At 36.7% G+C, this 24,932-nt stretch overlaps 1 protein-coding gene across 1 annotated transcript; it reads left to right on the forward strand.

Annotated features, from left to right (window-relative positions):
- Nucleotides 1-2,463: 2,463 nt before the first annotated feature.
- Nucleotides 2,464-24,612, forward strand: USP50 (ubiquitin specific peptidase 50). The gene is made up of 7 exons (XM_039889063.1): nt 2,464-3,122; nt 4,584-4,778; nt 5,049-5,244; nt 7,149-7,358; nt 8,770-8,912; nt 10,550-10,682; nt 23,898-24,612. The coding sequence occupies exons 1-7, from the start codon at nt 3,070-3,072 to the stop codon at nt 24,087-24,089; spliced, it is 1,122 nt and encodes a 373-aa protein (XP_039744997.1). The 5' UTR covers nt 2,464-3,069; the 3' UTR covers nt 24,090-24,612.
- Nucleotides 24,613-24,932: the final 320 nt, after the last annotated feature.

Genomic DNA, 24,932 nt, shown 5'->3' on the forward strand with positions numbered 1-24,932 from the left:
AATCATTTGGTAACCACCATAGTGATAATTAATCCAGCCGAGCAACATCGGTTAATGTTAAAACAAGTGTGAAAGTTTGGCTCAAAGTCCTCCTTACAAAATTCTGATTACAAAAGAGAAGAGTAACTACAGTAGAGAAGCCTGGCAGATCCCACTTTAGTGATTACAGTTAACATCACCAGTGTTGGGACAAATCAAAATTGCATAGCACCTAATACAGTGCAGTAAGAACACAGCAGCACTTGTGTAATACTCTTACTACAAATGCATATTGTGAACTGATCATGAGGAAACACCAGGCAAACCTAAATTGAGGGATATTTTTTAAGATAACTGTCCAGTAATCATCAAATGTGTTAAGTTCTTGAAAGGGGAAAAGATACATAGAACTGTTTCAGGTTGAAGGACTTGGAAGAAATGTGACAACTAAATGTAACATGCGGTCTCAGCTGAGCCATGCCTGGACTCTGACCTACAGAAAACTATGAGATAATAAATGTGTGTTGTTTTAAATCACTAATTTTGTGGTGATTTGTCACATAGTTCAGAACATTAATATATAGGTCATCTTACTCATGACTAGACATAAAAAATTTTGAACAAAAGATTAACAAATAGAATCCTCCAGTTCTTGAAAATGATACTACATCATATAGGTTTATCCGAGGAATAGAAGATTGGTTAAATATATGACCATCATCAATAATTAAGCATGATAACAGAATAAAGAAGAAAAATCTCATGATTATCTCAAAAGACAGAAAAACCTGGTCACACTCAATATCCATTCATGATTACAACTCTCAAAAAAACTGCCTTTAGCAAACATCATACTAATGGCAAAATATTCAAAGCTTTTCCTCTTAGTTCAAGAATGCACTAAAGATACCTACCATTACCCACTTCTATTCAGCATTTTACTGGAGGAGCTGGTTCAAAATGGAAGAAATAAAAGGCACAGGGATCAGAAAGGAAAAAAGACTCTTTTTTGTAGATGACTTGAATGTGTTTGAAGAAAATCCAAAAATCTATATTAAAATTAGACTTTAGAAAGTTTCCTAGATACAAGATAAATATGAATATGAATTGTATTTTTACCTCCTGGCATCAAACAAAATGAAATTTTAACAAGATTCCATTGATTTAGGAGAAACAGAAGGACTTGGGAGAACTTCACTGCAAAAGGAGCAGGATGATAGGATACAAGTTCTGCCAAGCCACCACTGAGGTGACTTCAAGAAGCACTTCTGTGAATAGACCGCAAATATTAAATAGCTGCGAGAGTCCATACCTCTAGTTGTCAGGATCCCTTATCTAGGTGTCAAAAAATGACTATTCTTAATGTCTTTGTGTAGCCTGAGCATATATATATATGTGTGTTCTTTTCTTTAAAACCAATTGGACATAGAGGGGATGCACAGCTATAGGCAGACTTCGTTGCCTTGCTTTTTTTTCTTACCAGTACTGTATGTTGGCAAAAAATCCATATTACAAGTATATCTACTACATTTTTTTTAACTTTTTAGTTTGAGACAATCTTTGAGAAGAGTTGCAAGAATAATCCAAAGAACTCCAGTATACCTTCACTCAGATCCACTAATTTGCTGATATTTGGCTATATTTGCTTCATATTTGCTTTATTACTCCACATTCCCTCCTTTCTTCATGTGTGTCTGTGTCATGTGTGTCTGGGTGTTTTCCTGACCCATTTGAGTGCAGGTTGCAGATATCAGGCCTCTTTACCCCTAAACCCGTCAGTGTGTATCTCCTAAGAACCAGGACATTCTCTTTAATAAACAGTACAATTTTATAATTTTTCAGATAAAAATTCAACATTGGTACAAAACTTTATATAATCCATATTCGGATTGCATCAACTGTCCCAATAGTGTCCTTTTATAGCATTTTTTTTTTTTTCCTGATCCAAGATCCATTCCGGTATTGGTATTATTTTTAATTGTCTTGTTTCTGTAGATTCTTTTCATTTGGAATAATTATCAGCCTTCTTTATCTTTCTTGACATTTTTGAAGACTTTTTTTCTTTTATTACCTCATTTATTTGGTGCAGAGTTGAGAAAAGACCAGTTGGATTGGTCCTAAAGGCTCACTCTTTACCTACTCCCTACAGATTCTAAGTGCAAAAGAAGAAGAGGCTGGTACCAGCTTTGGAGTTCCGGAGGCTCCCCACTCTCACAAGACCACTTCCTCGGCCAGGCTGCTTTCATGCTACATGGTTGCCCATATTCTCTGACCTCTTTTCACCTAGTTAGAGCATTGGCGGGAGGGCCTGCCGACTGAAGAGCTTTCTTAAGCACGGTTCTCTATAAAGAAAATGAGAGCTCAGGAGCTCATGTGTGCTCTGCTACTTCTCGGCTTTTATTTTATGATAAACTATTTGCCCTGTATGGTGCGCTAGTGGGATTGTGTGTGTGTGTGTGTGTGTGCGCGCGCGTGCGCGTGTGTGTGTGTGTGTGTGTGTGTGTACATTTGCATCCCCTTTGCACTATAATTGATGACCATGAGGGGAAATACTTCAGTCTATCCCAATGCTGTGTTTTTAGAAGCAGCAAAATACAACTGCCTCCCTCCCCAGGGTGAGAAACAGTCCCCCGGGTCCTAGGAGTGGTGCAGTCACTACAGATTCTGAATTAAGGAGGGAGGACGAGTGCCCAAAGTGGGCAGGGTTGCCATAATAGTCACTAATTCAGTGTATGTGTGTAATACATGTACATAAGAGAAGCTGAGTGATGGAGGAAGAGGTGTTATATATTTAGTTCATTCTCTGATATCTAGTCTGCTAAAAGTTTTTTAAGTAACCAAGTAACAGTAACTCATGGCAACATGCTAGAATATTGGAATGGAAAGGATTATGATGCATAAAAAAATCCAAGTTGGAATGTACCTGAAGAACAGATAAGTCAGTTTGCAGCTACCAAAAGGGAGGGAGGAACATATAAATCCTTTATTACAAACAAAAAGAGCCAAAGTAACAGGTTCAGAGAAATGAAGGTGAAAGAATTAGCTGTCGCTCCTAAAGAGAAGTGAAAAGCCCACCGTGGTTTCATCAAGATGACTTCGGAGCGGCCTTTGCCCGCCGATGACTTCGGTATCTACTATGTTCTGTGAGCTTCTATCTATTACAGCTTTCTAGATAAGCTCAGCTAGGGGGGTAGGGATACATGCCACATTTGGAAGGGTTCCCCCAGCTTTGACCATTGGCAGTCCCCCAAAAGGAAGGAAAGATGTTACTTAGTATCTAGGCAATAGATATTCCTAAAGAGTGACAGACAATCCAGGGCCTCCCATGACACTGGTAAATAAAAGTGAAAATGACCATCCATGCAACAGTGACCATTTTTCAAACTGGCAGATTTGTAGAGGAACTGAGGTGAGGTAGCCATCTCATGGAGATCCACTTTTAAACACAGTAGATGGAAAGACAAATCCTAAAGGACAATGACTCTGGGCTTCCTGGTGTAATAGCTCTGTGGAGAGAACCTTGGGAGTCCACGGTTTGTTCCCAACTCTGTGCAAGTCTGGTGATTCACATGGATGCTTTAATTCTATAGCTTACTCTTAAGGACATCTTAGATCAGTCACTTCTTTAAAAATATTTTAAGTTATCACTTATTAACTGTATTCTGTGCCACATGCCTTGTATCATTTAATCTAATCCTTACAATAAACCTATAAGGCAGGTATTAGTACTCCTGTTTTATAGATGAGAAGAAGGCATGAGGGTCCTAGACCATGTAAGCAGTAAGCGGCAGAGTTAGGATTTAAACTAGGGTCTGTTTACAAAGTCTATGCTCTTTCTCTTTTTTCCTCTCTGTATATGTGTGTTTTTATATGTATATATATGTATACATAGATACATACATACATGCTCTTAATATATGTATATAACTTGTATATACTATGCTCTGTCTATATATATGTATGTAATACACACACTCTCTTAACATATGATTAATAAATCCAAATAACTCTTAGATAGTAGGTAGGTAGATAAATATTTCTTCTCTTTACATAGCGCTGCACATCACGAAATATATTGCCATGGGCAAATGACTAAACCACTTACACATGATATCTATAACACAAGATTTAAAAGTAATTATACCTACCCCAAAGAATTGTTTAAAGAATTAAATGTGAAAATGCAATACAAGATGGTTATTGTCATTATTAACTACTATCTAATATTATTACTACTAATGAAAATTAAATAACTTGTCCAGAAAAATGGAAATACTTTGTTATTTAGAGGGGAAGTTTGCATTTTTAGCCAAGCAAGTCTCGGATTCTGAAAGGCTGATATTTTCTGTCCTCTTGCTTTGGTTTTAGGCAGAAACTTTTATCTCTGCTTATTTGGCTGCGACACTGTTCAAAGAGTTCTGGGCTAAGAAATGCAATTTTAGACTCCAGGTTTGAATACTTTTGTCCTTGGTAGGGAATTAATTTAACAGAAATCTTATTAAGAACTCTTCTTTGTATCATGAGGTTGGAGGCCCTTATTGTCATTTGTACATATTTTGTTCCCTCGAAATGCTTTCCTTTCTTTCTACGTGGCACCAACACAGCGCAGAGTGCACAGATCACTATGATACCTTTCCAGCTAAAGAAGCTGATGAGAACCAGCCCCATTTCCAGGGTGTGACTGGCCTGAGGAACTTGGGCAACACGTGCTACATGAATGCCATCTTACAGTGTCTCTGCAGCATCTCACCGCTGGTGGAATACTTTCTCTCCGGAAAGTACATTACTGCTCTTCAAAAGTAAGACCATTCGCATCCCCTGCAGTCCAGCCCCTTTCCTCTGCTCCCCCAAGGTGAGGTTAGGGAAGAAATTTGCTGGAATCCCTATTAAGGGCTAAATGAGTCAGTAGAGACTGCAGCATCCCAGATACCATTTCTAGGGTAAAAGCAGGAAGGTCACTCAGAAATTAATGCAGCTTTATTTTTGGTCTGACGGCCATATGCTTGAGTTTTTAGGTGCCTTTTTTCCCCATTAAATCAGCCAGAAACATTCCCCTTCCTTCTTCCAAGGGATTACAGTGAGGTCGCCACCGCTTTTGCCTATGTGATGACAGACATGTGGCTTGGAGACTCAGACTGTGTCTCACCAGAAATATTTCGGTCGGCTCTTGGCAACCTCTACCCAGCGCTTATGAAAAAGACACAACAAGATGCTCAGGAATTCTTGATTTATGTCCTGAATGAACTTCATGAGGCTCTGAAAAAGGTAATAGAATTAATGGCCTTGAAATAGGATAGAACTTCAGCTCTATCAGCAACTTTCATTTTTCATTCTTGTCTTTGTTTAGTAATATTGCCTACCTGTGCCAAGCATAGGTGCTGGGAGTTCTATGGGGAACACTCAAGTTAATATTTGAAGAGGTCCGTATTAACCAAAATTAGCTGATCATCAGAATCATCTAGGAGGATTTTTATGAAGTCAGTTTTACGGCCCTCACTCCAGTGTTACTGAGTCAGAAAGTCTGGGGCCATCTTCAGGGACTGCTCACTTGGTATGTCCAGTGGTAAGCAGAGGTTGGAACCACTAATATGTAGTTCCCTTTGCAAATAACATCTTCATGGACTCTTTTTTAAAAGTGAAAATCACAGGAGGAGTGATGTCAGAAGCATGGCAGAGTGAGAGATGTCCCCAGATCTCTCCCCTTGAAATAACAATAACTCAACATCTAAAACTCAACAAAAAACACCCAACCTGCACACAAGCACATCTGAGTGAGGGATCTGCGAATAAGAGCTACCACAGGAATGTACGAACTACACCAAAACTATAATAAATTGTTTTTAAGGCTAAAAACATTGTTAATATAAATAAATAAAGTGAAAATCACATATTTTAATAAAATATATTCCTCATGAGATGTAACATGTAGAACTCTACAACTTACAATAAATGTTCTTGGTAACTACGAACCCAAGAAACTAGAAAGATTGGTATTAGATTAAAAGACAGATCTACACCACAAACACCTTCATATCAAACATGCCTGACCTGTGTTCTTCACTGGATTAGGACATACATTTAACAAAACAGGAAATTGCCAATTACTAAGCGTTTTGCCTTTATTTCAAGACTCACTGCCTTCAACCTTGATTGGAGACCCTCACTCTCCAAAGACATGTCCTTGGCTTTATACAGTGTTTTTGTGCTGATGTTAGCTTACCTCATAGGTAACATTCAGGAAATACTTAGCATAAAAGATCGCAAACTATAGTCATTAATCATTCTCATCTGTAATCTTTAGTTCCATTTTTCATTTTGACTATAATAAGATATTCACGCAGCACTTTATTTAGCCAGAGGGGAGGGTTGTGGTCAGTAAAATCACATAGGTCCTCACAGTCAGCCAGTTTGAAATAAATAGGATTCTGGTTTCCATGATCAAACTTGGACTTTGGGGCATTAAAGTATCTTCAGGGTAGAAGACCTGGGCAGCAATGTGTGATGAAAGAAGCAAGCCAAAGTAGAGCGGTGTGCATAGCTGCAAAGTAGAGATGACTGTGGAGCTAATGAGTCTTCCATATGTATATTCTACTGAGGCCGTAACATCACTGAGAAGTCAGAATGTGCTTTCCGGCCAAGCTGTTCCTGAGTGTGAGCTAGATTCAGGCTACAAGGCTATTTAAATAGGGCTGCCTTAGGAATTTAAGATTTGCTCTTTTTAGAAAGTTTTCTAATGGTGAAAGGAGAAGAGGCTAGGGAACATAATCTGAAGGGACTGGAGGAGAGCTAAATTTCTTGATTTTACCTCTATATCAGCTTGCATAACTAACAGCTAGTCTAACAGCTTACTTACCCTCTTCCCAGGAAAAACTTCCTCCAGGACCCTATGTCACATTATCATAGGCTGTCAGCTTATGAGGACATCCATGGTCATGTGTTTTACCAGGTTAGGATGTCATAATTCCTTAGCTTCACTTAAGGAGGGAAATAACTGAATTACCAGAAACCACACATAAAATATTTACTCACCTTACACTATTTATTGTCTGAATCCACAATATGGTTTCTGGTAATAATGTATCATTCCGATAGAAAAAATCAAGTCATTCTATTAAAAATTTTTTTGATCACCAATAGTTGATTTGGGACAAATTTGTTCCTTGATTCAGTACCACCGAAGAAGGGCCTATGAGAAAACATCTATTCCAAGATGCTGCAGGAAGGTGACTGCCAATGAGTCCTCCATCATCACCCGGCTGTTTGAAGGGCAGCTCAATTATAGTATCATGTGTTTAAAGTGTGAGAACTGCACCTACAAGAATGAAGTCTTCACCATCCTCTCCCTCCCCATTCCATCTGAATACGAGTGCTCTCTTCAGGTAGGGACTCTTATTCCTGGACACTTCTTTTGTCTTGCTCTCCCCCAGCCCTGGATTTTCTCAGGGCTGTTTCCTACTTTTTCTGGTATGAAAGAGGCTGCTTTATAACTTAAAGAAATTGGAAGCCCATGATGATAATGTTTTATAGAAAAGTGATATACAGCCAAAAGTTACTGTGAATTCAGATGTATTTCTAAATGTACTCAATAAAAGAGCCTCACTGTGAAACTGAAAAAAATAAATGGGATTTATTCAGTACTGAAATGGCTTGGTACATTTAGGGGATTTATACTTTCTTACAAAAAAAGGTATGGCCTGCCCTTACCACAGATGGGTAAGTGGGTTCTATTTGGGAACTAGATATAAAGGATTCTGACTCATCTTGAGCTCTTATGTTTTAGACAAAAGCTGTGAAATGGGAAGATAGAATGGAATCTGGTGCCTTAGTTTACCTCTTGAATTTCCTTCACCATAGTATGAGAAATCTGTAAACAGAGAGCGTGGTGGTGGTAGAAGGCAAGGAAGAGTTAGGAGGCAGGGGCAAATATGTTTCCTTGCAGAATAATACACATTTGTATTTTTCTTCCTATCTTATGAAAGCACATTTATTACTAAAAGTTTTCAACCTAGGAAGACCAGGTGCTGTAGGTGTAAAGAATAAAAAAATAAGGGATTGTAAGCTGACAAGGTCCTTGCAATTTGTGAGGTCAACCAAGGGTTGCCTCGCCTAAAATAAATAAATTAATTAAAAGTTTTCACATATCAGAATTGGAGAATAGAATCTTACTACGTATGCAGAACTGGACTTGTTCTCAGATCAAACTGCTACAGATTGCTGGAATCAAATTCCGGAGACTCTAAAGGATGTGGTGACATGTCCACTGAAAATAGAATCTGTGCTCCTCTTCCTCTTTAGGTTAATGGTTTGCAGAACCGGGAGGCCTGGCTACACTGAGGATGTCTTCTGTGGGCATGTGATCTAATTTTCTCTGTTCTGCTGTCTTTATTATGGGCCACCTCAAAACACTGAGATATGATCATTATTCAATAACCAGATCACTTTTGTGATGAGATAAATAATGTAAAACAGCTGCCTGACTTGGTTAGTGGAAACTGCAGTCAATATTATTCTGAAATAAACCAGAAATGTTAAAATACTGATTAAGAGATTAGAAGTGGGATGGGCACTTGGATCCATTTCAGGAACCAAGCAAGAAAGAAGCATCTCTCTTGCAAAGTAGATTTTATACCTATCCAGGTTGCAGCTTATGATACTGGTATTTCCTAGACCTGTTGACTTTGAGAAAGCATCAAGGAATACATTTCTACAGCTCTTTCGAAGTTCTAATATAAACAGATTCCAGGTTGCCGTTGATCCATTTTGGTCACCAAATGCTTTTTACCTCAGCAGGACTGTCTCCAAAGTTTTTTCCAACAAGACACACTGACCTGGAACAACCAAATTCACTGTTCCTTTTGTGAAACCAAGCAAGAAACAGCCGTGAGGGCCAGTATTTCCAAAGCACCAAAAATAATGATCTTTCACTTAAAAAGGTATGGATTTTGACATTTTATGAGATTTTTTTGAACAGCTTTATCAAGATATAATTCACATACCATATAATTTACCCATTTAAAGTGTACAATTCAGTGATATTCAATATATTACATTAAATTTAAAAATTTTGTGGTAAAATTGTTAACCAATGTCACACACACACAAAAAAAAAAGTCAAAAAAATTTGTGGTAAATATATGAACATGAAATTTACCATTTTAACCATTTTAAGTGCATACTTCATTGGCTTTAATTATATTCACAATGTTATGCAACCATCACCACTATTTCCAAAACTTTTTCATCACCCCAAACAGAAACTGTGTACCCCATTAAGCAATAACTACCCATTCTGCCTCCCCCTCAACCCCTGGCAACTTCTATGTTCTGTGTCTATAAATTTGCCTATTCTTGGTACTTCGTGTAAGTGGAATTACACATTTATCCTTTTTGCTGGCCTATTTCACTTAGCATGTTTTCAAAGTTCATCCATATTGTGACATGTGCCAAAGAAGTTCATTCCTTTTTATGGCTGGATGATATTCCATGGTATATCATATTTTGTTTATTCCTCTCTTGATAGACATTTGGCACTCACTTTGGGCGCTTTTAAAAAATAAATTCCCTGACCCCACCCTTGGGAATTCTGATTCCACAGGACTGAGGTAGAGTCTAAGCATCACTATTTTAATTTTTATAGCCACCCCCCAATTTTTATTTTAAAAAGTTTTCAAATATACAAAAAAAGTTGCAAAAATGTATAATGAATACCCATATACCCTAAAATCTTAATTAGTTGGTAACACTTTGCCACATTTCTTTTCTCTTTCTGTCTCTCTGTTCCTTTCACCTTCCCTCCTTCCCTCCCTCCTTCCTTTCTATTTTATTAGTGGAATCATCTGAATTTAGAAGCAAACATCATGACATTTCATGCTTAAATGCTTCAGCATGTATCACTTGAGAATAAGGACATTCTCCTACATAATCACTACACCATTAATTATCACGCCCAAGAAATTTAACAATAATTTTATATCATCCATTTTTTCCCAAAGGAATATAACTTATTTTTTAAGAAGCTCCAGGGTGATTCTCATGTGAGCTCAGCTTTGGGATCTGCTGATCTATATAACAAATAGAGAATGTGACAAGAGTTTCACTAAATTTTATCTTATTAAAGGTATATTAAAACCTCAGAGCTGGAAGACAGGACACTGCCCAGATAATGCATGCTGAAATCAAGATAAGGAAAGCCGAGTCAGCTTGGTTAGAGTGAACAGTACAGCATCAGCTGGAGTGAAGTCTCCAGGAAGTTATCACTGTGATTTCTACTTCCCCAGTTTCGCTACTGGCTTTCTCTTTTTCTTTTTCTCTCACTAGATTGACTCTACACTGTCTCATACCCTGACTCCAGTTCCTGGTCCACTCCAGTCTCAGTTTTGGCGAGACCTTTGGATGTGGAGGTTCTAAATATATGTAAATAAGAAAAAAAATTTATGTGGAGGTTTTGTACCAAATAATCTTTCTAAGAAATTACTTTTAACTATACTTGGAATTTATCAAAGTATGCAGACTTCCCTCATGAATGGTTCACAAGCTTATTTTATATTTCACACATTTATTATCTCTCCAGGTTTGACATTTTGGGTACAACAAAAAGGAAATTGAGAACAGATATTCATTACCCACTCACTAACTTGGATCTTACTCCTTATATTTGTCCAATTTTTCGGAAACATCCTAAATATAACCTCTGTGCAGTGGTGGTAAGTAGAAAACTACAACTATTTAAAATAACCCAAATTTAAAGAAAACTGTAGAATTATCTGCTTAAATGCCTACTTCTATCTTTCCTTGACTTCTCTTACATGTTTCTTTTTTGAAACAAAACATAGATCCTGGAAACTCCCTTCTTCAATCTCAAAAAGTAGAACTGTGAAAAACTAATATGTCCTGGTCACAGCCACCTCACTTTCCTTTTACTCAGTGGCCATTTCAGATCTAGGAACATTTGTAAATTGTGCTCTGGGGGCAGCAGAAGTTTAGTCCAATAGCTTTATGTTGAATAATCATGAGCCACTCTGTGGCCAAAAACCCCAACACTGGGTACATAACCATCATAGACTCACTGGGATTTCCCTTTGGCTCTATGTCAACTGTCATCATTGAGGACTCCCTGACGGAAAGAAAGCAGAGGGTATAATTCAGACCAAATCATCCAGAACTTCCTACATCAGCCATCTCCAAGCACCAAACCATTCTCTGGGTTTCTGTTCTGTGTCAGTGTTCCTTCAGAACATACTCATATTTCAGCTCGAACCTGGAGGTCCAGTTGTGTCCATATCAGATAGGCGGGACTCCTCCCAGGGCCCAAGATGATTCACCAGAGTCCTCTGATACACTGAGTCTAATTTGCCTATTCAACTTATTGTTAAATTAATATAAAAAGTTAATCCCACTGGTCTTTCTCTTGAACATTTCTCAGAATCACACCTTCAAATTTAAAAAAAAAATGACACTTCTTTACTTTTTCTTTTCACTTCTTCTTACTTATAATGACTTACTTCTTCTTTCTAATTTTTCCTGCCCTCAAATATGGTTTCCCTTCTTTCACTCCCTTATTTGGAAATCTAGATCGACATCTTCTTTGTCATATGAAATATAAATCTGACGTGGATTCCAAAATGATTCAGGAACTGCCTCCCCTCTATTTTACTGTTTTAATTTCTCATTGTAAGTGTTTCTGTTTAAGAAAACCCCCCAAAAGCTGAATTTATTAAAAATTATATAATTATCTATATTATGAAAAGATATACATTTGTATAAAAAGTCACCCTAAGCTGCCTATAAATTCTTAATCGTTTTAGTGTTCAAATTATTCGTTAATGGAGTGGTTAAAAGTTGGTTTTGAAAGATAAATATATTTAGAATTTACTGCAGATTGACTGTTAATCAGAAATAAGAACTAGGCATCTTTGAAACTATAATGTATGGCCACAGGGAAAGGCCATATAGAGCTCTGCTACTCAAGATGTAGTCTAGGAAACCCATAGCATTGGCACCACCTGTTAGAATAAAGGATCTCAGGCTCCATCCCAGACTTACTGACTCAGACATACATTTTTGCAAGCTCCCCATGTGTTTCAAACGCATACTGAAGTTTGAGGAGTACTAATCTAGACCAAAAAGGAAGGATACATCTATACCACCCTTAACAGAGCTTTATTCAGCCTTTCCATGAGCCCTCGAAGAGCTTACCGCTTTACAAGGCAGGCTCTTTATCTGGCAGATTTGATTTATTTTACAAGCTTGTAGTGCTTGCTGTGTAGCAAGCACTGATCTAAGCACTTTATATGAGAGTAGGCACTATTATTATCCTTATTTTACAGAATGGGAAGCAGACACATAGAGGTTAAACAACCTGCCCCACTCATACTGCCTGCTAAGGGCAGAGCCAGAACTGAAGTCAGGCAGGGCGGCTCCAAATGTCCTGCTCTCCCTACAATGTTATGCTGCCTCTGATTCCTAACATATGTCTCTATACTGGGTCCAAATCTGCCCTCCTCATAATTTCATCCACGTGACCTAATTCTGTTCTCTGAACTAGTAATAGTAATATGTATGTGGCTTTATGGTTAAATGCTTGTACACACGTTAGCAAAAACAGAACACATTCATTGTTTTCCTTTTATGTGATGTCCCTTCAAATATTTGAAAATAGCCATCACACACTAAACACTATTTACTTCCTTCAATCCTCTTCAAATGACTGGTTTCTAGAAAAACTGTTTTTAAGATTATAAAATATTTTAGGCACAGAAAACAGATGATGAGTCTTCGCATTACCTTCCACTGAAGAATAAAACGTTATAGATAAAATCGAGCCCCCCATGCATCATCTTTAATGATCCCACTCTGCTCCCTTCCCTGTTGTGACTGCTGTCCTGAAATGGGAGTGTATTATTCTTAAGCATTCTTTCATACTTCTATCACACATGTTTGTGTCTATACATGTTATGTATAATTGCTTTTGAATGTTTTATATATCTGGTATCGTGCCACACATATTCTTCTCTTTTTTCCCTCCCTGCTTTTATGATATTAATCCATGTTGATACATTAGCTTTGGTGCATTCACTTTAACTGCTTCTAGTAAACCATTGTATCTATCTATCATTTTTCCTCTTGCTGGGCAGTTAGGTTCTTTCCAGTATTTTGCTTTTACAAACTACTTTATAGAATGCATTGCCATTAGCTAACACAGGAAACACGTTGTCAATATATATGTGTGTGTCTTCCCAGACCACATTTTGAGGACAACTGATCTAAATCTCTCCTTTAATCTATTAATATAGCTAACTACATTAATTTTCTATTTGATCTTTTTTTTTTTTGGTTCGAAATGTTTTTACATTTTTTTATGTCTATTTGCACAATTGAGAAACTAAACCATAACTTTCCCATACTGTCCTTTTTTTTGTTTTGTTTTGGGGATCGGCCTTATTCTAGCCTCATAAAATGAGTTGGCCATTCTTTTCTGTGCTCTGGTACAGTTTGTATAAGATAAAAATAACTTGTTTCTTGAAAGTCTGATAGAATTAAACAGAAAAACCATCTGGTCCTGGAATTTTTATTCTTGGTGGGTGGATTTTTAAATATTGGCTCAATTTTCTTTAGCCATTATAGATCTATTCGGGATTTCTATTTCTTCATTTTTTTTTAAATAAACTTTTTGTAAAAGTAAAATACGTGTAGAAAAATGCAAACCATGTTATCTTAAAGACAATCTCAGACATTACTGCATCCCATATTTTGATATAGTATTTTCATTATTGTTTATTTCTAAGTTTTTAAAATTTATATGATGGTTTCTTATTTGCTATAAAAGTTACTTAGAAGTGTTTTTTTTTTAACTTCCTCAAAGTATGGGAATTCAAGGGTATATTTTTCGTCTTGACTACTAATTTTATAGTATTATGTTCAAAGATTATGATCTCTCTGAAAGTAATTCTTAGACATTTGTTGAGACTTGTGTATTTCATTTATTAGGATCCAGGTTCTTTATGTCATGGAAATTAAGCTTGTGTTGTTTAAAGCTATCTCTATACTATTTTTTCAACTGTTTGACTAATTGATAGTTGATCAAAATGTGTTAAAATATCCTTTTCTTGATTTTAAAGGGAATAATAAAAAAATGATGCTTGCTGTAAATTTTAAGTAGTTACACTTCATGAGGTTATGGATACTTCCTTCTATTCCAGTTTGCTAACAATTTTGTGCATGTTTGTAAAAGGTATTGAATTTTATTAAATCTTTTGTTCCACGGTAATTGAGATGCTATAGCTTCCCTGGACCCTTTTTAATCTGTTAATATGGTCAATTACATTTATAGATTTCCTAATTTTACTACTCTTGTATTGCTGGGATAAATACAATTTGGTCATTATTATTTTAGACAAATATATTTATAATATATAAATATAGATAATATAATGACATGTAGTAAATATATACCATCATGATAACAAACTTGACAAAATCTCCTTAAAGTTGTCAATTTTTTTTTAACAAATCTATTTTGTAGGTGCATACCACTTTACAATTATAAATTTTTCGGTGTTTAAACTTTTTTTTATAATAAAGTGACTTAGTATCATTTATAATGCTTTTTGTCTTGAACTCCATTTTAACTGATGCATATATAGCTACTCCATCTTTCTTTAGATAGTATCTATCTACTGTATCTTTCCTCTCCCTTTAAATTCAACCTGAGTTCTGAATGATAGTGTAGAATATAGAGCTAGATTTTACAATTCTGTCAATCTCTGTCTAGTAAATTTAGTACATTTCTATATATTTCAACTAGTAATAAATTTGAATTTGTTTCTGTTGTCTCCTGTGTGCTTTATGTTAATCTGATTTCTTCAGTCATTTCTCCCTTTTTTCTTGCCTACTAATAAATTGATAGTTTTCTTTCGTTTACTTTCCCTCTATGACTTTTGAGATTACACATTTTATTTAGCTTCTTTTGCAATTACCCTTAAAACTTCAGTTTCCATACATGAGTTAAAGCCTTAAGTTAATTAAGATCCCTATATTATACTCTCAAACAAATGAAAGGATCATACAACACTGTAACTTTGATGACCCAATATTATTGTTTTCCAACATTTTGGTTTTAATGTTTTTATATATACAGGTTCCTCCAAAGTAGATATTGATATTATTTAACATGGTTTTATACTATGTTCTAGTTCTAGTTCTTATTGGTTTAGATTAAATAGGATCTTTATCAAATTTTTTTGTTAACTGTTCTTTTATTTATCATGTTTATAATCTGAATTCATTTCATTTATTCGTGTGGGACTTATTTAGGTAGATCTTTCAGTGAAGATCTGTTATCCTAAAGTCTCTCAGTCTTTAACTGAAAAAGTCTTTAGTTCACTTTGATTCTTGAATAATTTAGCTAGACACCAAATTCTACATTAACAGTTATTTCTTTTCATCATTTTGAAGCTATTTTATTATTTCTGGTTTCTATGACTGCCATGGAGAAATTGTACCATCAGGTTTGTAATTTGTGTGTGTGTGTGGCGGGTAATCTTTTCTTTCTGGTTGCTTTTTAAGATTTTTTTCTTTTTGTTTATATTGTTCTGTAGTATTATTTTTATTTACCCTTGGTTCATTGTATTTCCTAAATTTGAAGATTCATGTCTTCCATTAATCATTTTCAGTCATTGTCCCTTGTTATATTGTCTTGCTCTTATACTCTCTATTTTCCTCTTCCAGAATGTTTACTAGAGATATACTCATTCAATTTTCCATCGCTACTGTATTCAGAGTAACCTCCTCAGTTTCATTTTTAGTTTATTCATTCTCCAATTTTATGTACATTTAACTCTACATTAATTTTTATTATTTTTTTATTAAAATATAGTTGGCATACAATGTTAGTAGTTTCAGGTGTAGAGCACAGCGATTTAACATTCATATATCTTATGAGGTGATCATCACACTAAGTTTAGTAACCACCTGTCACTATGTGAACTTATCACACTGTTATTGACTATATTCCTTCACATTTTCTACCCATTCCTCCAACCTCTGCCCCTTTGAAAATTATCAATTTTTTCCCATAAATATGTTTTTGTTTTGTTTGTTCATGTGTTTTGACATTTTAAAAATTCCATATGTAAGTGAAATCGTGCAGTATTTGTCTTTGACTCATTTCATTTAACATAAAATGATTGGGTCCATCCATGTTGTTGCAAATGGCAGGATTTCATTCTTTTTTATTGCTGAGTAATATTCCACAGTGTGTGTTTGTGTGTGCATGCGTGGGTATCACATTTTTTATCCATTCATCTATTGATGGACAATTAGATTTCTTCCAGTTCTTGGCTATTATAAATAATGCTGCACTGAATTTAGAGTTGCATGTATCTTTTCAAATTAGTGTTTTTGTTTTCTTTATATAAATATCAAGAAGTAGAATTACTAGGTTGCACGTCAGCTCTATTTTTAGTTTTTTAAGGAATCTCCATTCTGTTTTCCGTAGTGACTGCACCAATTTACAACAGTGCACAAGGGTTCGCTTTTCTCCACATGCTTGCTAACACTGGTTATTTGTTGAATTTTTGATAATAGCCATCCTGATTGGTATGACGTGGTATCTCATTGTAGTTTTGATTTGCTTTCCCCTGATGATTAGTGATGTTGAGCAACTTTTCATGTGTCTGTTGGCCATCTGTATGTCTTCTTTGGAGAAATGTCTCTTCATGTCCTCTGCATTTTTTTGGTCAGATTGTTTTTTTTTTTTATTATTGATTTGTATGAGTTCTTTATATATTTTGGATATCAACCTTTTATCAGACATATTATTTGTGAATATCTTCTATTTAGTAAGTTGTCTTTTTGTTTTGTTGGTGGATTACTACGCTGTGCAGAAGAAGCTCTTTAGTTTGATGATGTCCCATTTGTTTATTTTTGCTTTGGTTTCTCTTGCTCAAAGGGACATATACAAAAAAGATATTAATAAGACTGATGTCAAATAGATTGCTACCTATTTTCTTCTAGTTTTTTGGTTTCAGGTCTTACATTTAAGTCTTTAATTCATTTTGAGTTCATTTTTGCATATGGGGTAAGAAAGTGGTGTGGTTTCATTTTATTTGCACATCTGTTCAGTTTTTCCAACAACATTTATTGAACAGACTGTCTTTGCCCCATTTTATATTATTGCCTCCTTTGTCATAGATTCATTGACCATGTAGCTATGGGTTTATTTCTAGGCTCTCATTCTGTTCCATTGATCAATGTGTCTACTTTTATGCCAGTACCATGCTGTAGGTTTGTAGTATAGTTTGATATCAGGTAGCATGATACCTTCAACTTTGTTCTTCTTTTGGGGTCTTTTGTGGTTCCATATAAATTTTGGGATTATTTGTTCTAGTTCTGTAAAAAGCGCAATTGGTATTTTAATAGGGATTGCACTGAATCCGTAGATTGCTTTGGTTAGTAAGGAAAATAGATAGCAATACAGGCTTATCACAAGAAACAAGAGAAATTTTAAATAATCTAACCTTACACCTACCTTAATGTGACACCTACTTAAGAGAACTAGAAAAAGAACAAACTAAGCATAAAGTGAGTAGAAGAAATGAAATAATAAAGATATGGGCAGAAATAAACAAAATAGATTTTTTAAAAATGATCAGTGAAACTAAGAGCTGGTTCTTTGAAAAGATATAATATAAAATAATACTAATTGATAAACCTTTAGCCAGACTCATCAAGAAAAAAAAGAGAGGGCTCGCATAAAATCAGAAATGAAAGAGGAGAAATGACAATTGACACCACAGAAACACAAACGATTATAAGAAAATACTACAAACAATTATATGCCAATAAATTGGACAACCTGGAAGAAATGGATAAATTTCTAGAAGCATACAATCTCCAACACTGAATCAGGAAGAAACCGAATATTGAACAGACTGATAACTGATCAAAAACGTTGCAAGAAACCAAAGTCCTAGACTAGGTGGCCACACAGATGCATTTTAGGAGACATTGAAAGAAGAATACCTATCCTTCTCAAACTATTCCAAAAAAAAATGAGGAAAAACTCCCAAACTCATTTTATGAGGCTAGCATTACCCTGATAACAAAACCAAAAAAGACAGCACAAAAAAATTATAGGTAAATGTCCCTGATGAACATAAATGCAAAAATCTTCAACAAAATGTTAGCGAACCAAATTATGCAATACATTAAAAAGATTATACATCAGGATCAAATGGGATTTATTCCTGGGATGCAAGTTTGGTTCAGCTGACAGTCTTATGGTAGCTCCCTTGTATGTAAGTGTGTGCTTTTCTATCGCTGCTTTTAAGAGTCTTTGTCTTTAACCTTTGGCATTTTAACTGTGATGTGACTTGGTGTGGACATCTCTGGGTTCATCTTGTTTGGGACTCTGCACTTCCTGGACTTGTATATCTATTTCCTTTGCCAGGTACAGAGAAATTTTATCAATATTTCTTTAAAGAGGTTTTCAACCCCCTGCTCTCTCTCTTCTCTTTCTGGTATTCCCATGATGCAAATGTTGGTATGCTTGATGTTGTCCCAGAGGTCCATTAAACTATCCTCATCTTTAACATTTTTTTTTCTTTTTGCTGTTTTGAATGGGTGTTTTCCACTACTTTGACTTCCAGATTGCTGTTTGGACCTCTGGTTCATCTAAACTGTACTTAATTTCCTCTAATGTAGTCTTCATTTCATATATTGTATTCTTCATTTCTGACCGGTTCTTTTTTACGTTCTCCTTCTCCTTTTTTTCTCTTTTCTCTCCCTTTGTTGAAGTTCTCACTGGGTTCTATTCCTCCCCTAAGTTCATTGAGCATCCTTATAGCCAGCATTTTGAACTCTATATCTGGTAGGTTGCTTGTCTCCATTTCATTTAGTTCTTCTGGAGTTTAGTCCTGTTCTTTCATTTGAGACATGTTTGTCTACTCACTTTGGCTACCCCCCTGTGTTTGTTTCTATCTATTAGGTAGATGTGCTATATCTCCCAGTCTTGACAGAATAGGCTTATGTAGAAGGCGTCCTGTGGGGTCTATAGTGCAGTCTTTCTGGTCATCTGAGCCAAGTGCTCCCAAGATATCCCCTATGTGGATGGTGTGTGCCCTCCTGTTGTAGTTGAACCTCAATTTCTGTTGGCACATCTGTTTGTAGGGCTGACTCTCAGGCTGACTGGCTATGAGGCCTGCTGTGACTACAGTGGATGAGCTGTTGTGCAGGGGCAGACCCCATGGAGTGGGAGTCAATTTATCAGAGCTCTGGTGCCAGCCAAGTCTGCCCTTCATGTGTGTTGCTTGTGGAGTCGGTTAGATGGTGCTCTGGTGTGGTCTGAAGCTGGCCACTGGGTGTATTGGTTCTGGATCCTCTCGGGAGGGGCTCTGGTTCAGGTCAAGGTCAGCTTCCACTTGTGCCTGGCTTGGGGACTCTTCGTAGGAGCTCCAAGGTGATCTGTGTTTGACTGCAGCTTGTGATGGGCTTGGAAGCACTTGAGACTATGCTGTGCTAAGGCTAGCCACCTCTTGTACTAGGCTTGGGACATTTTTGTGGGTACCATGATGTGAGGTGAGGTCAGCCACCACTTGTGCTGGGTTCATGGTTGCTTATTTGTAAAGCTGGTTTAGTTGTGGTGAACTTTAATTTTTGCTTGTCTGAGAAACTCTCTCTCTCTCCTTCAATTCTGAATAACCTTGCTGGGTATAGCATTCTAGGTTGTAGGTTACTTTCTTTCAGCACTTTAAATATTTACTGCCACTCCCTTCTGGACTGTAAATTTGATGATGAGAAATCAGCTGATAGCCTTATGGGTTTCTCTTTTATATGGCTCATTTCTTTCTTGCTGCCTTCAAGATTCTGTCTTTATCCTTAACTTTTGCCATTTTAATTACAGTGTGTTGGTGTGGGCTTCTATGGGTTCATCTTGTTTGGAACTCTCTATGCTTTCTGGATCCAGATGTTTGTTTCCTTTCTCAGATTAGGACAGTTTTCACCATTATTTCTTCCTCTTTCTCTTTTGAAATTCCTATAATGAAAATGTTAGCATGCTTGATGTTCTCTGAGGGCTCTTACGCTATTCTCAATTTTTAAATTTTTTTCCATTTTGCTATTCTGATTGAATGACTAACACGTTTTATCTTCCAGGTTGCTAATCTATTCTGTACTAGCTAATCTGTTGATTCCTTCTAATGTCTTTTTCATTTCAGTTGTTGTAGTCTTTAACTGATTGGTTCTTTATTGTATTTTCTAAACCTTTGTTGATGTTCTGAGGTCCTCTAATTCTACTCTCAGGTTTGTTGAGCATCCTTATTACCATTTCTTTGAATTCTTTGTCAAGCAAATTATCCCCCCCACTTTTTTTATTCCTTTATTTGGGGCATATCCTTCTGTCTCCCCATTTTGTTTGACTTTCTGTGTTCCTATGAGTTAGATGAAGTAGCTATCTCTCCCAATCTTGAAAAAGTATCCTTTGTATAGATTGTGTGCTGGATGGTTTTGGCAGGCTAATTGTAATCAGGCTGTGTTTGTGTGTGGTGCCTGGTTTGTCTCCTGGTCAGGATTGGATCCGGAGCAGGGCAGCATAGTGTACACACGTGGTATCTTCCTATTGTTCTGGCTGTCTGTGGCCAGAAAGTTGAGGTGGATGCCTTTCCTTGACTTTCTGATCCAGGTGGGGCTGCCTGTTGTGCTTGGTGGACCCTGTTGCTTCAATTGTCTATTGCCCAAGCCAGATGTGGACAGGGTTGCCCTGTGCGCATTTCACAGCACCATACTAGTTCCACACTTGGGACAGGGCAGCTGTGTGTGTGTGTGCACTGTACTTTGCTAGTTCTGCACTTTGTCTCGGTGGGGTAGCTGTGCGCTCACACTGCAGTGCCCCATCACTTCTGCACCCTCTCCAGGCAGGTCAGCCTCTTGTGTGCTCACAGCAGCAGCCCCCTAGTTCCTCATTATCTCCAGATGGGGCAGCCTTGTGCGTGCACATCACAGCACTCAGTTCCACACTTTTCTCTGGGCAGGGCAAACCTATGTGCTCATGCAGCACGCCCCCTATCTCTGCACTTTCTCTGGAGGGGCAGCTCTACTGCAGGTGCTGCAGTGCTTTGCTAGTTCTCCACTTCCTAGGCAGGGGAGCCCCACATACACACATAGCCCAGTGGGTGCACACAGCAGTGCGCTGCCAAACTGGGGGATCAATCTCCAGGTGGAGGGGTCCTGTGCATGCACTATGGCACCCTATTTGTCTTTTTGGACCTAGCTCCAGGAGGGGCAGCTGGGGTTGCATTATAGAGGCCCTGCAGGTCAGCTAGAGCACCTGTATAGGACTCCCACCTACTATCTAAGCGCAGGGAAAACGCAAACAAAGGTGCTCACTGGTTCCTCTGGTCGCGTTCCCTCAGCTCCTGGAGAGCTCTTGTGGTTCCACCTCCTCTGTGTGGTCTCTTTTATTGCGCAGAAGCTGTTCAATTGACCCTCAGTTGTCTCTCAGGATGAATGGCTCTAAATACAGATATACGTTCTGTTCTTAGAAGGTGACAAGCTCAGTGTCCTCCTATGCTATCTTGGACCTGCCTCTCTACACTAAAATTTTAATTTCAAGTAGTACATTTTTCATTTCTGGAAGCATTTTTTGGTTAAAGTTAGCTTCCTTCTCATATGTCTATAATAATTTTAAATATGCTTTGTAATCTCTAATAATTCTATTATCTAAAATCTTTGGGGGTTTAGTCTTGTTATTTACTGACTTCTGACTCTTATGGTGAATTGTTTCCTTGTACATTCTGTAATTTTGATTTGTGAACTCAACATTGCTGGGGATTTTTATGTGGGTATCCTGTGTAGCCTGAATTAAGGTGCATCAATCCATAAAGTAATTCTCTTTCTTCTGCCTAGCTCCCCCAAAATACTTTACATTAAATTCAGAAGATTCTGAAACCACACAGGAAGTATAAATTTGAATCCTAAACCAGTGAGAAGGCAGATACACTGTAACAAGTTTGAAGGAATGACTTATTCTCTGCACCTACAATCTAAGCTAAGACAAGCACTAGAGGATGGATTTCCTTTCCTAGTTTATCCTTTTGGGGGGTGAATCTCTTATTTAAGAGTCCTGGCTATGTGTATGGATCTCAATCCAACTCCTCACCTAGCTAGGACCTACTAACTTTACTTCTTGTTGTTGTGTGACCTTTAAAATGCACGCACCTTGGTTACAGAGACCAAGAACTATCTTTACTCTGAGGCAGTCATGGCATCACCCACACATCATGCTCTCTTTCATTTCCTCTGGTTTTGACTTCTGGGGTTTACTCTCACTATACAATCTTTCATATCAGCCACACAGTTCAAAGGGTATTTATCATGTTTTATTCAGCATTCCTTACGGTTAAATAACTATGGCTTTCAGGCTAGGTAATTATTTCCCATAATTGCTAGAAATGGAAGTTTAGAAAGATATTTCACTCTCTTCTGTCATTTTTTAAAATTTGTTTTTACATTAAGTCATCAAAAATGAACATAATATTCCAGCTGTTCTGATTACTTCAGAACTTTATTTGGGCACTATCTATCTGCTAGATATTTTGTTTTTCTCAAATTACATCACACTATTATGGGAACTGTTTTATAAATAAAGAAGCTAAAGCAGCATGTCAGCTCACATGGCAAGGACCAGGACAAGAACCTGTATCATCTGTTGTCAGCTTTGGGATATTTCTCTAACATGTCAAGGAAGAGGCGAGGAACCTAAAGGTCTAAGGGAACATTTAATAAGTACCTACTTATGTTGGCTCTATAATATGATACCTGACAATAGCTATATAAGGCAGGTCTTATTACGTCATTTAAATAGATGGACGAATTAAAGCTCAGAAAGGTTAAATAACTTCCTAAAGGTCCTTCCTTTGTATCAGAGCCGAATTCACAGAATTGACTACGAAAAAAAAAAAAAAAAAGAAAAAACCATTTTCTTCCTTCTACACCAGGGGTCAGTAACCTTATTCTATAAAATGCCAGACAGTAAATATTTAAGGCTTTGCAGGCCATATAGTCTCTGTTGTAACTATTCAACTTTACTGTTGTAGTGTGAAAGCAGCCAGTGAAAAGCATAAACAAATGAGCATGGCTGTGTTCCCATAAAACTTTATTTAAGGACACTGAAATTTGAATTTCATATAATTTTCATGTCATAAAATATTATTTTGATATTTTCAATCATATAAAAATATAAAATGCATTCTTATCTCACAGGCCATACAGAAACAGGCAGGAAACTGGATTTGGCCCAAGGCAAATGGTTTGTCAATCCCTGCTCTATACCATACCACCTTCTGAGAAGTGAGGCTCTCCATTGTCTTTGTTTTAAACATTTCTTTACTGAATTAGAAAAGACAAGGGAAAAAGAGAATGGAACAGGTTCTTTTTGGACCCTAAGTGGTTGAGGGTGTTGTTGCTACACAACCCTCTCAAACGTATGGTAGCAATATGCGGTCATCTAAATGTCTTGTTCCAATATTAAATGTCTTTTTTCATGTCTATTTAAGCCTTTCTTCGAAATTAAACTATAAGCTCATTTAGGAAAGATGACTATCTTATTTTCAAATTTTCTTTAATGTTTAAGAAGTCTATGAACAGTAAGTGCTTAGTAAATATTAAGTGATAAAAATTAGTCAAATACTATCCTATTTCATTTAGATTCTATTAAATAGTCAAAGGGTACAATATATAAGCAGTTCAAAGAAATGAAAAACAACATAGAAGAGGCTAGACTATATGTATGATTAAATAAAATGATCATATCCTTTTCATTTAGTATAAGGGACAATTATGAAAAGTATTTCTTGACTTTTTTGTTCTAATAGTTAAGCATATTAGCATATGAATACTAAGTCTGACATTCCTTCCTCCCCTAGAACCACTTTGGTGATCTGGATGGTGGCCACTATACTGCTTTCTGCAAGAACTCAGTGACCCAAACCTGGTTTAGCTTTGATGACACGCGAGTCAGTGAGATTCCAGAAACTTCAGTTCAAACCGCTACAGCATATCTCCTGTTCTATAGCTGCCAACCCTTTTCCATACCTATACAAAAATGCAAGAGCTAGGAAAATGGTATTTCCTAAAAGTTGCAAAACAATCAGAAACTGGTACTCACAGTTTGCTTTGTCATTAAACTCTTGCAACTTACTTACATCACTGACATTTTAAAGTCTTTCTGGCATATTATGCAACCTTATATACGGTAAGTCTCTAGCAAAGAAGATGGGTCATGGCACACTGAAAAAGGCAGCATGAAAATAGTGCAATACAACAAATTATTTTCCAAAGGTGTTTCATGGAGTTAAACCAAAATGATTTTTGTTCAAGCGGCAATTTGAGTTTAAGCATGTGATCTGAAAATATTTAATTAATCAGATAATTTAGCCAAGGAACTATAAGTATCTTAGACTAATTGAGGAACACGAAAAGCAGTCAACTTCACAATTAAAAACTCATCTTTTCATCTTGTCCCTGGGAGTCCACTCATAGTGACATCTTTTAGAAGCACCTTTAGAATTTTATTTTTATAGACTATTTTTGACTTCATATATGGCAACTGAATCTCTAAGATAAATGATAAATTCTGAGCTCCTCTATCCCTTTTAATATATCACTGTAAAGATGTGGTTCATAATGCAAGTTCACCTTGCAATCATGCCCAACTCCTATCCCTTTTTATCTTAATCCTAAGAATTCTATTACTCTTGATAGAATGAGTTTGGGTATTATTATTTCTTCCTTTGACTCCCAACTCTGAGAATCACAAGTGCTACGCAGTTCTGGGTCAACTTGAAGGAAGAGTGGAATCGAGTCCTGATGCCACCAGGATAAATGAACTAAATTTCAAGTCAATGTAGTAGGACAGAGTGTGTGTATGTGTATAAAATTTATAGTTCTACTATCCTATG

This window comes from Pteropus medius, unplaced genomic scaffold (assembly GCF_902729225.1).
Source record: "Pteropus medius unplaced genomic scaffold, Ma_sr-lr_union100, whole genome shotgun sequence".
Classification (NCBI taxonomy): Eukaryota; Metazoa; Chordata; class Mammalia; order Chiroptera; family Pteropodidae; genus Pteropus; species Pteropus medius.